The sequence below is a fragment of the Nuphar pumila genome, chromosome 13 (assembly GCF_984573655.1).
Source record: "Nuphar pumila chromosome 13, dmNupPumi1.hap1.1, whole genome shotgun sequence".
NCBI classification, from domain to species: Eukaryota; Viridiplantae; Streptophyta; class Magnoliopsida; order Nymphaeales; family Nymphaeaceae; genus Nuphar; species Nuphar pumila.
The window spans coordinates 82,081,254-82,093,253 of NC_143261.1; the positions used below are offsets into that span (position 1 = coordinate 82,081,254).

Here is a 12,000-nt window from a genome sequence, read left to right on the forward strand (position 1 = left end):
AGAAACACAAAGTGGAAATTTATTTGGAAATGTTGATTAATAACACATAGTGGTGGATATGGAAGAAAAGAAATAATTGAACATTTAAAGTTTTTTTTCTCCAATGTGGTAGCAATGCAAAAACTGATTCATCTTGGTGTAGTGTGCTGCAGCTCGGTGGCCAAATCTGGCCTACATGGATAAGTTTGTCTCTCTCACCAAGAATCCAAAACAGTTTTTTGTTTTGGTTGATGTCTTGTCCATTTAGCTACTTTTCCTTTGTAACTTGGTTCTGTTGCATTAATACCATTGTTGTAACTTAGTTATGTTGCATTAATACAATTGTTGTAACTTAATTCTGTTGCATTAATACAATTCTTTTTCTCCTCTTCCAAAAAGACAATGTAAATGAACATGGAAAGAGCAGATAGTAATTAACCACGTCAACTGCATGTTAGATATAGATCGAGTGATTATCAAATAGCATCCACCCTATGTCACACATACTCATTTTTGCCCCATATTGTGTCCCTTTATGTACCATTCATATTGAAAATTTCATAAAAAATGCTCTATCCCCGTATTTTCAGCCATATCCATGTGACATAGCATCCACCAACTCGATATGAAGTAGGATCGACAGAGGAATGTCATCAACAGCTCCCATCTTGGAATTCAAGACCATGGGTCTATCTAGCACTTTGTTATCAGGTATATACAATTAAAATGTAACATCATCTGCAAATTCCATGTAAGAAAGAAAAAATCATTTAGAAGAATGTGCCACATCAGTTCCAAGGAAATAATAACGATATCCAAGATTCACCATCTCAAATTTTGTACCTATCTTTTTCTTCTCTTGTCTAGTAACTTCTTTATTGTTCCCAACTATAATCACATCATATAAATAGTTGTGTGACCCATTAGTCATAAGAAAAGCCTCTTGCACAGAGATCCACCTAGAAAAATCACTCCTTGGGGAGCAAGAAAATGGAACTAGATGCAGCCTTGATAAATATAGCAATGTCTGTGCAACAAAACCTAAACCCCGCACTCAAACTCAACATGGCATGACCAAATGTATCCACTGCCCTGTAAAGTTATTTGATTTGTTTAGCAGAAAAGCCAAACTTCACTGTTAAAATGATGCATGTTTCTGTTATGCGCAAGATATTTGTTTAGAACCCAGAATACATCTATCAACACAAATTGCAGCTTTTGTGAAGTTATCTACTGACACACAACGCTTTCAATAAACCTTAAATTTTTAACTTGGAAACCTCACTTAAGAACAACCTACCTTGCATTGCATTTGAAGCCTATGTAAATCTGATGCAGTACATTTATTTTTCCTCGCACGCTTCAGGTTATTAGTCTGCACAGCAACATTGTTTCCTTCCTTCATGAACATGAGAACATCATCGAGTGTAAATGAAGGTAATGAACCACTTCCAGATATTCTTGAACCCTGCATTACAGGAGAGCATAATTAATTGTTTCAGAATAACAAGCCATGCATACAGAACATGCAGCTGTACAACTCTTAATGCCAACTTGCACAACCAGGTGAGGAAGCAACAGTTTTTCAACGAACTAGCAGATATGACTGGTGCAAGGAGAAAGCACACAAGATCAAGTACAGTAAACATAAGGTCAAAATACAAGTGTCCAAAAAGCCCTTGTTTTGATGAAAATATTGCCAACAAGTTGTAAAAAGATATATCAATGTGATAGCAGCATAAATACCTGTAAAACATACGACTTGCTCCATGACAGTGCTAAGGGACATTATGATATTGTTTATGTTGAGAAAGCTATGTTGTGACTGTAATAACTGCAAATTTTTCCATTAAAAATTTTAATGTTTTATGCGTAAAATAGGTTGAATTGGGCACGGATCCAAGTTTTGGATCCAGAACCATACTTAAGTGATACCCTTATACATATAAACCTATTAAATATCTATATATACGTAAATAAGAAAATAAATAATATATATATATATATATAAATAGATTATTAGGTGGGATTTGGACCCAACTATGGGTCCACATCTTTAAATAAGACCCGGATCCAACACGTGGTTGGATCCCGAGTGCGGGTCGCGGGTCGGACCCGGACCCGGCCCACACCCTGTAAAAAGGATACAAAGGGGGGCCCGATAAGGGGGTTGCCCGATAAAAATGAAGGGGGAAACCCCCCGATAAGTCACTGGTTAGGGTTCTTTTGAACCCTAACATTTGGAAATGGGAGGGGGGAAGCCGAAGCCGCCGGGCTTCCTTCCTTTTTGGAAGGTCACCCACCTACAAAGGGGGACCCCAAACCCTTCCTTCTCCCTCTCTCGCTGTCCCATGCTCTCTCTCACTCTTTTCTACCTTTCTAAAACTCGAAGCTCCCACCAATCCCAAGCCGCAGCTCGAGGCCTTGCAGTGAGGAGCCAACCTCGCCGGTAGTGGTGCTGTCCAGGCCGACCGACCCCTCTAGTGGATGCCGCAACAACCTCGCCGGATAATGTTAGGTTATTGTGCTTATTTTTGTAAGTATTTTATGTTTCGGGATGATTGGGAGAGGGTTTTACGATAGATGCTACCATGAGTAAGGGGGGGAACTGTTTTCTTTTTTTTCTTTTAACCGATTGGGTGTTTGTTGATGATTCATTCCTCATTCTCGGATTAGTGAACTAGTATGAAATTTAGATGTTAAATCTATATCCTTTCCAATCGAAAACCCTAGTTCGAATTGTGTTTTTCTTGACCTTGGTATTGAAAGCCCTAACTAAGAGTCTGTGTGTTTTTTTTTATCCTTTCAAGCCTGAAATGTGCATGACCGTTTCAAATTATGTCTGATGTTGTATGAATCATCACTAAAATTGTTTTGGGATACTTAAAAGATGAATATATCATACCTTCAAATAATCGTTTATTTATGTTTATCAATTCGGTGTTATGACCGTGTGCACCTGATATACTTAGGGGTAGTGATTGCCCCTACGATTTAACCTGTGGAAGAACTTAATAGATAGTTACTTTCGTTTTTTTTTTTTTGGGGTTCAGCCGAGTTATCTTGATCACACCATAGGTTCGGAATGAATGTCTAGTTGTTGTTTTATTTCTGTATAACACAACATGCTGTTTGATATTTAACAGCCGAGTTATCTTGATCACACCATAGGTTCGGAATGAATGTCTAGTTGTTGTTTTATTTCGGTATAACACAACATGATGTTTGATATTTAACAATACTATAAAATGCAGTAGAATGGCTGAAACCATTGTTTGATGTATATGCTGTATGGTGGCTGAACTGAAACAAAAAAAAAATATGTGTTTAGTTCATGCTGCTGAATGAATTCTGGTTCCTTCTTTTATTTTCTGAGTAACCCAGTGTGTTGTGCATCACTTAGTTAACTTGTGGGATACAGTAGAATGGCGGAGTGGTTCATGTTGGATTTTAGAATTTCAATATGCTAGCTGAATAATACCTAGTTGTCACTTCTCTTGTGCACGAAATTTCTGTGTTTGTATTACTGTAATAGGCTGAATGGGTTTACAGTCTTTGTGATTTTTGGCTTAGATTCCCCATAAAACTGCAAGTTCTCTTACATTCCAACTTCCGCCTTAGAGTAGCAGTTGTACACCAATGATAGTTTTAAAGTCTTAAGACAATTCCTGGATCTCTTCATGTAGAAAATGAGTGAGACATATCAAAGAAATGTTATGTATTGACATTGTATATTGCCCGTGTTCAGAGTATGTGAATTTCTTTTCCTTGGAGCATTCTGAATTGAAAGGAAATAATCTAGTGGTAACCTAAATGGGCAAATGATTAAGTAAGTCATGGTTATCCCTTTCTACTAGGGGTTTGGTTGGGAAACCTTGCTCAATGGGCGATATGGGTTAGATACCTAATGAAGGTACGTGGTTTGATTCAATTATTTTGGTAAGAAAATTAAAGTATTAACTCTTGTGCTTGACTGGTTTAAAGGCACCGGAGCACCCTGAGTGAGTTTATGAAAACAACATGGAAAATGATGGGGTTGATTCATACACTGGGATAAAATGACTAAGGTTGGAAATCTACGACTGTGGTAGTAGCAGGTTTGGGGAAAAATGCTCCTACACCCTGAAAGGTTAACTAAATGAAAAGATTTACTCACTCAGATTCGGGCTTACCTTGGAGAGGGTAAGTGGTACAAAACTCCGGGGACATAATTTTAGTTTCGAGCTAAAGTGACTCGTTGGTCCCAGTCCTCGGAGTTGGGGGACCCGGACTACCAATATGTCCTAGGTGGTAGTTCCATGTTCTTCTGCAGAAGTTAGGGATGCATCCTGTTTTGGTTTTGGCCTTTGGGAGTTTCTCTCGGTCACTGGCCGCTCCCTTGGGATTTCAGTCACAGTTAGAGTGTTCGGGTTAATAAAACAACCCTGAGTAATATACCCCCGGACATTCTCTTCTGTGATGGTTGCTTTGGCCCGTGTGTACCCGCGGGATAAGAAAAGATAAACACTAACTAGAACAGTTAGGTATCACTGTATGGGAGTCATTAAAGAGACAATTGCTTACTCTTCCATCATGTTTTATATTCGTTGCTTATGTTGAAACGACATCCTAAATTGTGTATTTATTAGTTAATTGAATTCATATTATGGATGTTGTTCATGTTAGTGTAAGTTCTGCTTGAATTGCTTAATACCTTACTTAATTGTTGTAGTTGCATAAAATGCTTCTTGTGCTTAAGTATAATTGTTACATAATCTACCTTTCTATTCAGATATATGTCTATGATTGCTATTGCATCGAAATCCTTATGTGGTTATGTTTAGACTGTAATTCAAACACGACACCCACATCACACTTGACACATGATCTACTTACAAGAATAATTACAGTTTTCCTACTTAGACGTGGTAGTCTAATTCCTATAATTTCTATTATTTTCAGGAGAAGAGTAGTTCTATGAGCGATGCGGGATGAGGCGCTGACCGAGACTTGATCCATTGTTCCCTGGCGGTTCTGCTTACTTTCAGATTGAGATTTTTGTTTTGAGACTAAATGTGAAAACTCTGATGTTGGATTTTATTATTATTGAAGTGGAAATAAATGGTGTGGTTTGCTTTTACCTTCCTGTATCGTTCTGAAATGCTTAACCCGAGAATTATTAGTTGTTTCCGCTTGGAAAAAAAAAAATTGGGTTAAATTTCGGGGCGTTACAGTGACTTCAGGAGTAAAGTGGTCATTTACACAGTGGAGTCACCTCTAAGACTTGTAATATTTTGTGTTTATTGATGTGCTTTGTAATTCTTTATGTATTGTGGCATGTTTGTAATTCTTTAAACTTTTTAATCCTTAGTATTAAGACCCTATTAGAATTTATTATTATAAATAATAGGATTATCGAACAACCCCACTCCATCGATGAACTTTAGGGGTTATGACCAGGGCAATTACCTTCCTCTACCCTTTACAACGTGCTGCAGTCTCTAGATTTACATGGTATCAGAGCAATACCAGGTAAAGTCCCCTCATATCTTGCTACATTCTCTCCCTTTTCAAACTCTTAATCTTCTTTCAACTTATTTCCCTTGATTTTATTCCTCTCTTCCTTTTTCTTCAAATCTAAAGAGCTGGCTTACCTATTTCCTCCTATCTTGTTCTTTACCTTCTTTCTAAAATCTGGTTTTGGACCTTTTCGTCCATCTTTTACAAACATTCTTTTTTGGATCTTTTTCCTATTTTTCTTATTCTTTTCTTTTTTTATCTTTCTTTTTTTCTATCTTTTTCTGTCTCCTATTCCTGGTGTAATCTGCAAGCTGCAGATCACAGCCATCCCATCTATCTCTCCCTTTCTTTTGTTGACATTAGCAATGGCATCACAGCTGATGTTTGCATCTGAACCCTAACCTGGCCTGTTTTCATTGTCTTTTCTACTTGTTGTTTGAGTCCTATGTCTGTTCTTTTGTCAGCTTGTTTCATAAGTTTGTCACATGGATACAGCTGGATACAGCCATTTTTATAAAGTTTTCAATATGACTAGTATACAGTGTTGTGAAAAGCGTTGAGGTTAGCAAGGCGCTCCACTAAAATCTGAGGCGAGGCGTAAGCCTCGAGGCGCAAAGCGTAAGCCTCAAAATTTATTTTTTTTAAACTTTAAAAAACTATGAGATTAACATGTAAAAGTTGTGAAATTGTCTACGAAGAGACAATACATAAACAAGCATAAAAACCTTATAAAAGAAGTGCACGAAAGCACTCTCACAACACTTGAACAAAAATACACAAAAAGTGTATAAATAATAAACATGCAATAATGCATGTATTTCAATATATAAAAGCAAATGCTTGAGACTCTCAAGCTTAGGAAATACAAGGGGGGAACACCCCTATTTATACAAATGTTAGAAGGTGCAAAGGGGGGGCTCCCAAAGGAGTCGTTGGGAGCCCCCAACGGTCACATTTGTGACCGTTGGGAGCCCCCAACGACTCTATTGGGGGACCCCCAATGCACATAAAAGAAATCAAAAATAAAAAGAAAAAAAGAAATTACAAAAGTAAAAAATAAAAAGAAAATTACAGCATATTCTAAAAGTGAATATGCGCAAAACAGGAAATGACAGAAATGCCCTTTCGGGTAAAAATATATAAATATATATATTTATATATATAGAGATATATGTACATATAATATATTATATGTAAATATATCTCTATGTATATAAATATATATTTATATTTACAATGATTTTAGGAGCTACATTTTAACACCCCCCTCAAACTTACGGTGTGATAACCGCAAGTTTGTCAAGAAGGAAATGAAATCTGGGAGAACATAGAGCTTTTGTGAAGAAGTCGGAAAGTTGATACTCAGATGTCACATATGGCAGATCAATGACCTTCTTCAAGTATTCCTCTCGGACATAATGACAATCCATCTCTATATGCTTTGTTCGCTCGTGAAATGTGTGGTTCTTGGCAATGTAGATGGCCCTTTTATTGTCACAGCATAGCTTTGTTGGTTCTTTAACAACTACTCCCATATCTTCCAAAAGACGTCGAATCCATACTATTTCCATGGTGGTAGATGTCATGGCTCTGTATTCGGCTTCAGTGGATGATAAGGAGACCTTTTGTTGCTTTTTACATCGCCACGAGATCAAGGATTCTCCTAAAAAAATACAAAAACCAGTGGTGGAGTGACGGTTACTAGGGTCACCTCCCCAATCTGAGTCAGTATAAGCAAGCAATTTTAATTCAGAAGAAGAGGATAGGAATACTCCCTTATTCACTGTTCCCTTCAAGTATCTGATGATGCGAAGTACAGCACCCATATGGACGGTTGTAGGAGCATGTGGAAACTGACTGGCGATGTGTATAGCATGTGACAAATCGGGTCGAGTAATGCTAAGATACATTAAAGAACCTACCAACTGTCTGTAGGGAGTAGGATCAGTTAGAGGAACACCGTCATCAATCTTCATTTTGGCTCCCACAATTTCAGGAGTTTCACATACTTTGTCATCAGAAATCCCTGATCTGTCAATAATCTCACAAGCAAGTTTAGACTGAGATAGAAAATAACCACGTTGCGAATAGGCAACCTCAATTCCAAGAAAATATGTTAGAAAGCCTAAGTCTGACATCTCAAATTTTGAAGTCGAGACGGACTTAATACCCTTGACTCCTTGTATATCATCACCTGTGATTAACATGTCATCAACATATAATAACAATATTACAATCCCTGCTTTAGATTTTCTAGTAAATAGAGCAGTATCAGTATAACATGAGGAGAAACCATTTTCCAGCATTACACTGGTAAATCTGTCATACCAGGCTTTGGGGGCCTGTTTCAAACCATAAAGGGCCTTTCGAAGACGAAGGACTTTATTTTTAGGGATCTCCATGCCAGGTGGAGCATCCATATACACTTCTTCATTAAGATCACCATTTAAAAAGGCATTTTTCACATCCATTTGAAAGATATTCCAATTTTTGATAGATGCAATAGTGATAAGACACCTAACTGTAACCATTCGGGCTACAGGAGCAAAAGTTTCTTCATAATCAATCTCATACTCTTGCCCATACCCTTTTGCAACTAAGCGAGCCTTATACCTTTCAAGTGATCCGTCACTCTTAGTTTTAACTTTAAAAACCCATCGACAACCTATAGTTTTCTTTCCTATAGGTAGAGATTGAAAATCCCACGTTTCAGCCCTTTTAAGAGCACTAAGTTCATTTTGCATAGCTTCTTGCCATTCTATATATTTCTTTGCTTCTTCAAAGTTTCTTGGTTCAAAATAAGAATGAATGGCATTAAGACAAGCCCTATATCGGGGCGAAAAAGAATCAAAGGAGACAAAACGAGTGGGAGGTCTCCTATTCCTCTCAGACCTTCGGTGATCGAGAACAGGAATGAGTTCACTATATTGGTCAATAGCACTTCTAAAGGTGTCTTGGTTTCTACGAGAGTATGTTATAGGATCACTAGAAATCCTGTCTTCTTGTTGGTTATGCTCTTCGATATTACTTTCAATGTTCTCATCAAGGTTTGATGACATATCATCATCACTGGATGTATCATCATTACTAGATAATAAGTCAAAAAGGAAGGAATAATCAAAATTTTCTTGTTGAGAAACATTTTTTTCAAATCCACTTTCATTTTCCAAAAAAGTTACATTTCTAGAAACATATAATTTATCTTCTCGAAGATCATAGCATCGAAATCCCTTTTGAGTTTCGGAATATCCAAGAAAAGCGCAGGGGATAGCCTTGGGAGAGAGTTTGTCATTCTTATCCGTAAGTATGAAACACTTACACCCGAAGACTCGTAACCTATTATAATCTGGTTCGAGTTTATACAAGATCTCAAAAGGGGATATTTTTCCTAATATTCTAGAAGGCAAACGATTTATTAGATAAACAGAAGCAAGAGCAGCTTCAGCCCAAAAATGTTTTAGTATGTTTTGAGAAATAAGAAAGGTTCTAGTGGTCTCAATAATATGTCTATGTTTTCTTTCGGCCAACCCATTCTGTTGGGGGGTTTTAGGACAAGATCTTTGGTGAATGATTCCTTGATCTTCAAGATATATTTTAAATTGGTTGGAGAGATATTCTCCTCCAGAATCACTTCTAAAAATCTTTATGTTACTATTAAATTGATTCTTGATCATCGAATGGAAAGTTCTAAAGCATGAAAAGACTTCATGTTTAAATTTAAGAAAAAAGATCCATGAATATCTAGAGAAATCATCCACAAAAATAACATAATAAGAAAAACCTCCTTTTGAGACAACAGGTGCTGGTCCCCAAACATCGGAATGAATAATTTCAAAGGGTTTTGATGAGAACATAGTTTTTTGCTCAAAAGGTAAACTTTTCATTTTTCCGAGAATACAGTCATTACAAGAAAATGAACTTTTACATAGGTCTTTTGCAAAATGTAAGTAAGACAACTTGGTGATATTAGGATGACCAAGTCTTTTGTGCCACATGTTTATATCTTTGTTTCGGGCAACATTACAAAAAGATTTTGGAACTCGAAGAGATTTCATGTAGTATAAATCGCCTTTTCTAAAGCCTTCCCCAATCAATTTCCCGGACAGGCGATCCTGTATTAAACATTTATCACATGAAAATTTAATATCACAACCATGATCCGAGAGTTGAGAAACAGAAAGAAGATTTAAATTAAGTTTAGGTATAAATCTAATTTTTGGAATAAAAAAATCTTGAGTTTCAAAATTACCTATTCCTTAAATTTCAAGAGAAGTTCCATCCGCAGTGGAAACAAAGGATGGAGAAGCATTTTTTGAATAATCGGAAAGTGAAAACATGTTTGGGGACATATGAAAGGATGCACCTGAGTCCAAAAGCCAAGGGACTTTACCTGGAATAGAAGAAGTAGACACGGCGGCACCGGATGTAGCTCCCTTGAGAAGAGGTTGAAGGGCTTCCATTATTTGGTTCAACGAGAGTGACCCACTTGATGATGCCTCTTCCTTTTGTGGTGCGCCGGTGGTGGCCATAGCAAGAAGCTTCTTCCATTTGGGACATACTGGCTTGATATGTCCCAGTTCTTTACAAAAGTGACATATAGTCTTGCTATAGTCCCGCTTCCCTCTTTGTCCACCATCTCCTCCTTGATTTTGGAATTTAAAGTGAGGAGGACGATAGGTCTTTACATTATTTCCGGGTCTTGATACGGCATTAACCTCATTATTTTCTTCATAATTACAAGGAACCATAAGAACACTTGGTCCTTGTTTACATAAATTCATACGAGTCTCCTCACCACTTAATTTGGTGAGAACATCTTCAAGAGAGGGAGGAGTAAATGAGGATAGAAGTGATGACCTTATTTGCTCAAATTCCGGTCTCAACCCATTCAAAAAATTGAAGAAACGATCTTCTTCAAGTTGCTTGTGGCGGAGTTCAATTGCCTCTCCACTCCATTTTGGTTCAAGCATAGAGAGCTCATCCCAAATAGAGGAAAGATCGGCAAAATATTCCCTAATAGACATTTCACCTTGAGTAAGGGAGAGGGCCTTCTTTTGAAGGTAATACTTATGAGATAGGTCGCTTGATGTATACATCTTCTCGAGATAATGCCAAGCTTCCGATGCCTTTTTGAATTTGATAATGTTGGCATTAATCTTCGTTTCGACGGATGCAAAGAACCAAGAAAGAATCTTGAAGTTCTTCATTTCCCATTCGTCGTGTTTCTTTGAGTATTCTTCAAGAGCTTTGATCCTTTCCTCTCCCTCAAGAATCTTGATTTCACTTCCGTCCATTATGGTTATCTTGGGTTCCGGCTCCGGCATTGTTCCTTGCACATAACCCCACAATCCTTTTCTTTTTATGTGGGCCTCCATATTCCCGGCCCAAATATGATAGTTGGACCCATTCAACTTGAAGCCAAGGGCAAAGTGAGACTCTTTCTCACCCATTAAGATGTAGAGAGAAGAAGAAAGAAGACGTACCAATACGATGCTTCAACTTTTTCTTAGCACAAGAACCTTCTAAAATATTTGAGAAGCAAAATCCACCACTTCAATCTCAAAAAATCCAAAGGCACGGTTTTTGAGGCACTCGAACAAAGGCGGATCTCACGATCTCCAATCACCAACCGAGCTCTGATACCATGTGAAATTGTCTACGAAGAGACAATACATAAACAAGCATAAAAACCTTATAAAAGAAGTGCACGAAAGCACTCTCACAACACTTGAACAAAAATACACAAAAAGTGTATAAATAATAAACATGCAATAATACATGTATTTCAATATATAAAAGCAAATGCTTGAGACTCTCAAGCTTAGGAAATACAAGGGGGGAACACCCCTATTTATACAAATGTTAGAAGGTGCAAAGGGGGGGCTCCCAAAGGAGTCGTTGGGAGCCCCCAACGGTCACATTTGTGACCGTTGGGGGGCCCCAACGACTCTATTGGGGGACCCCCAATGCACATAAAAAAAAATCAAAAAGAAAAAGAAAAAAAGAAATTACAAAAGTAAAAAATAAAAAGAAAATTACAGCATATTCTAAAAGTGAATATGCGCAAAACAGGAAATGACAGAAATGCCTTTCGGGTAAAAATATATAAATATATATATTTATATATAGAGAGATATATGTACATATAATATATTATATGTAAATATATCTCTATGTATATAAATATATATATTTATATTTACAATGATTTTAGGAGCTACATTTTAACAAAAGTAACATTAATGCAACAACTTCATCTATGTAAACAACAACAACAACAACTACGCCTTCATCCCAAAACAATTGGGGTCGGCAATATGAACCAAAAAAGAAAATCATTCTGGGTCTTCCCCATGAATCCTTCTCCTCCAATAATTTTTATCCAATGCCATGTCCTCGGTGAGGTTCAAAGCATTCATATCCTTTCCTATCACCTCCATCCATGTCTTCCTAGGCCTACCCCGACCTCTTTTAACTAATATATTTTCCCATTTCTCCATCCTTCTAACTGGAGCATCATTA

General features: G+C 37.2%; 1 protein-coding gene across 7 annotated transcripts in view; it reads right to left on the reverse strand.

Annotated features, from left to right (window-relative positions):
• LOC149818886 (UBQ, helicase-c and DEAD-like helicase domain-containing protein) overlaps nucleotides 1-12,000 on the reverse strand; it is a 257,306-nt gene that overhangs the window by 219,281 nt on the left and 26,025 nt on the right. For all 7 annotated transcript variants that reach the window (XR_016427405.1, XM_089985761.1, XM_089985760.1 and 4 more), the window contains exon 5: nucleotides 1,280-1,447. Coding sequence is in view for 6 of the 7 variants with exons in the window: in XM_089985761.1 (XP_089841887.1) it covers nucleotides 1,280-1,447 (168 nt within the window). In the remaining variant the exon portion in view is untranslated. The remainder of the gene's footprint in view (nucleotides 1-1,279; nucleotides 1,448-12,000) is intronic.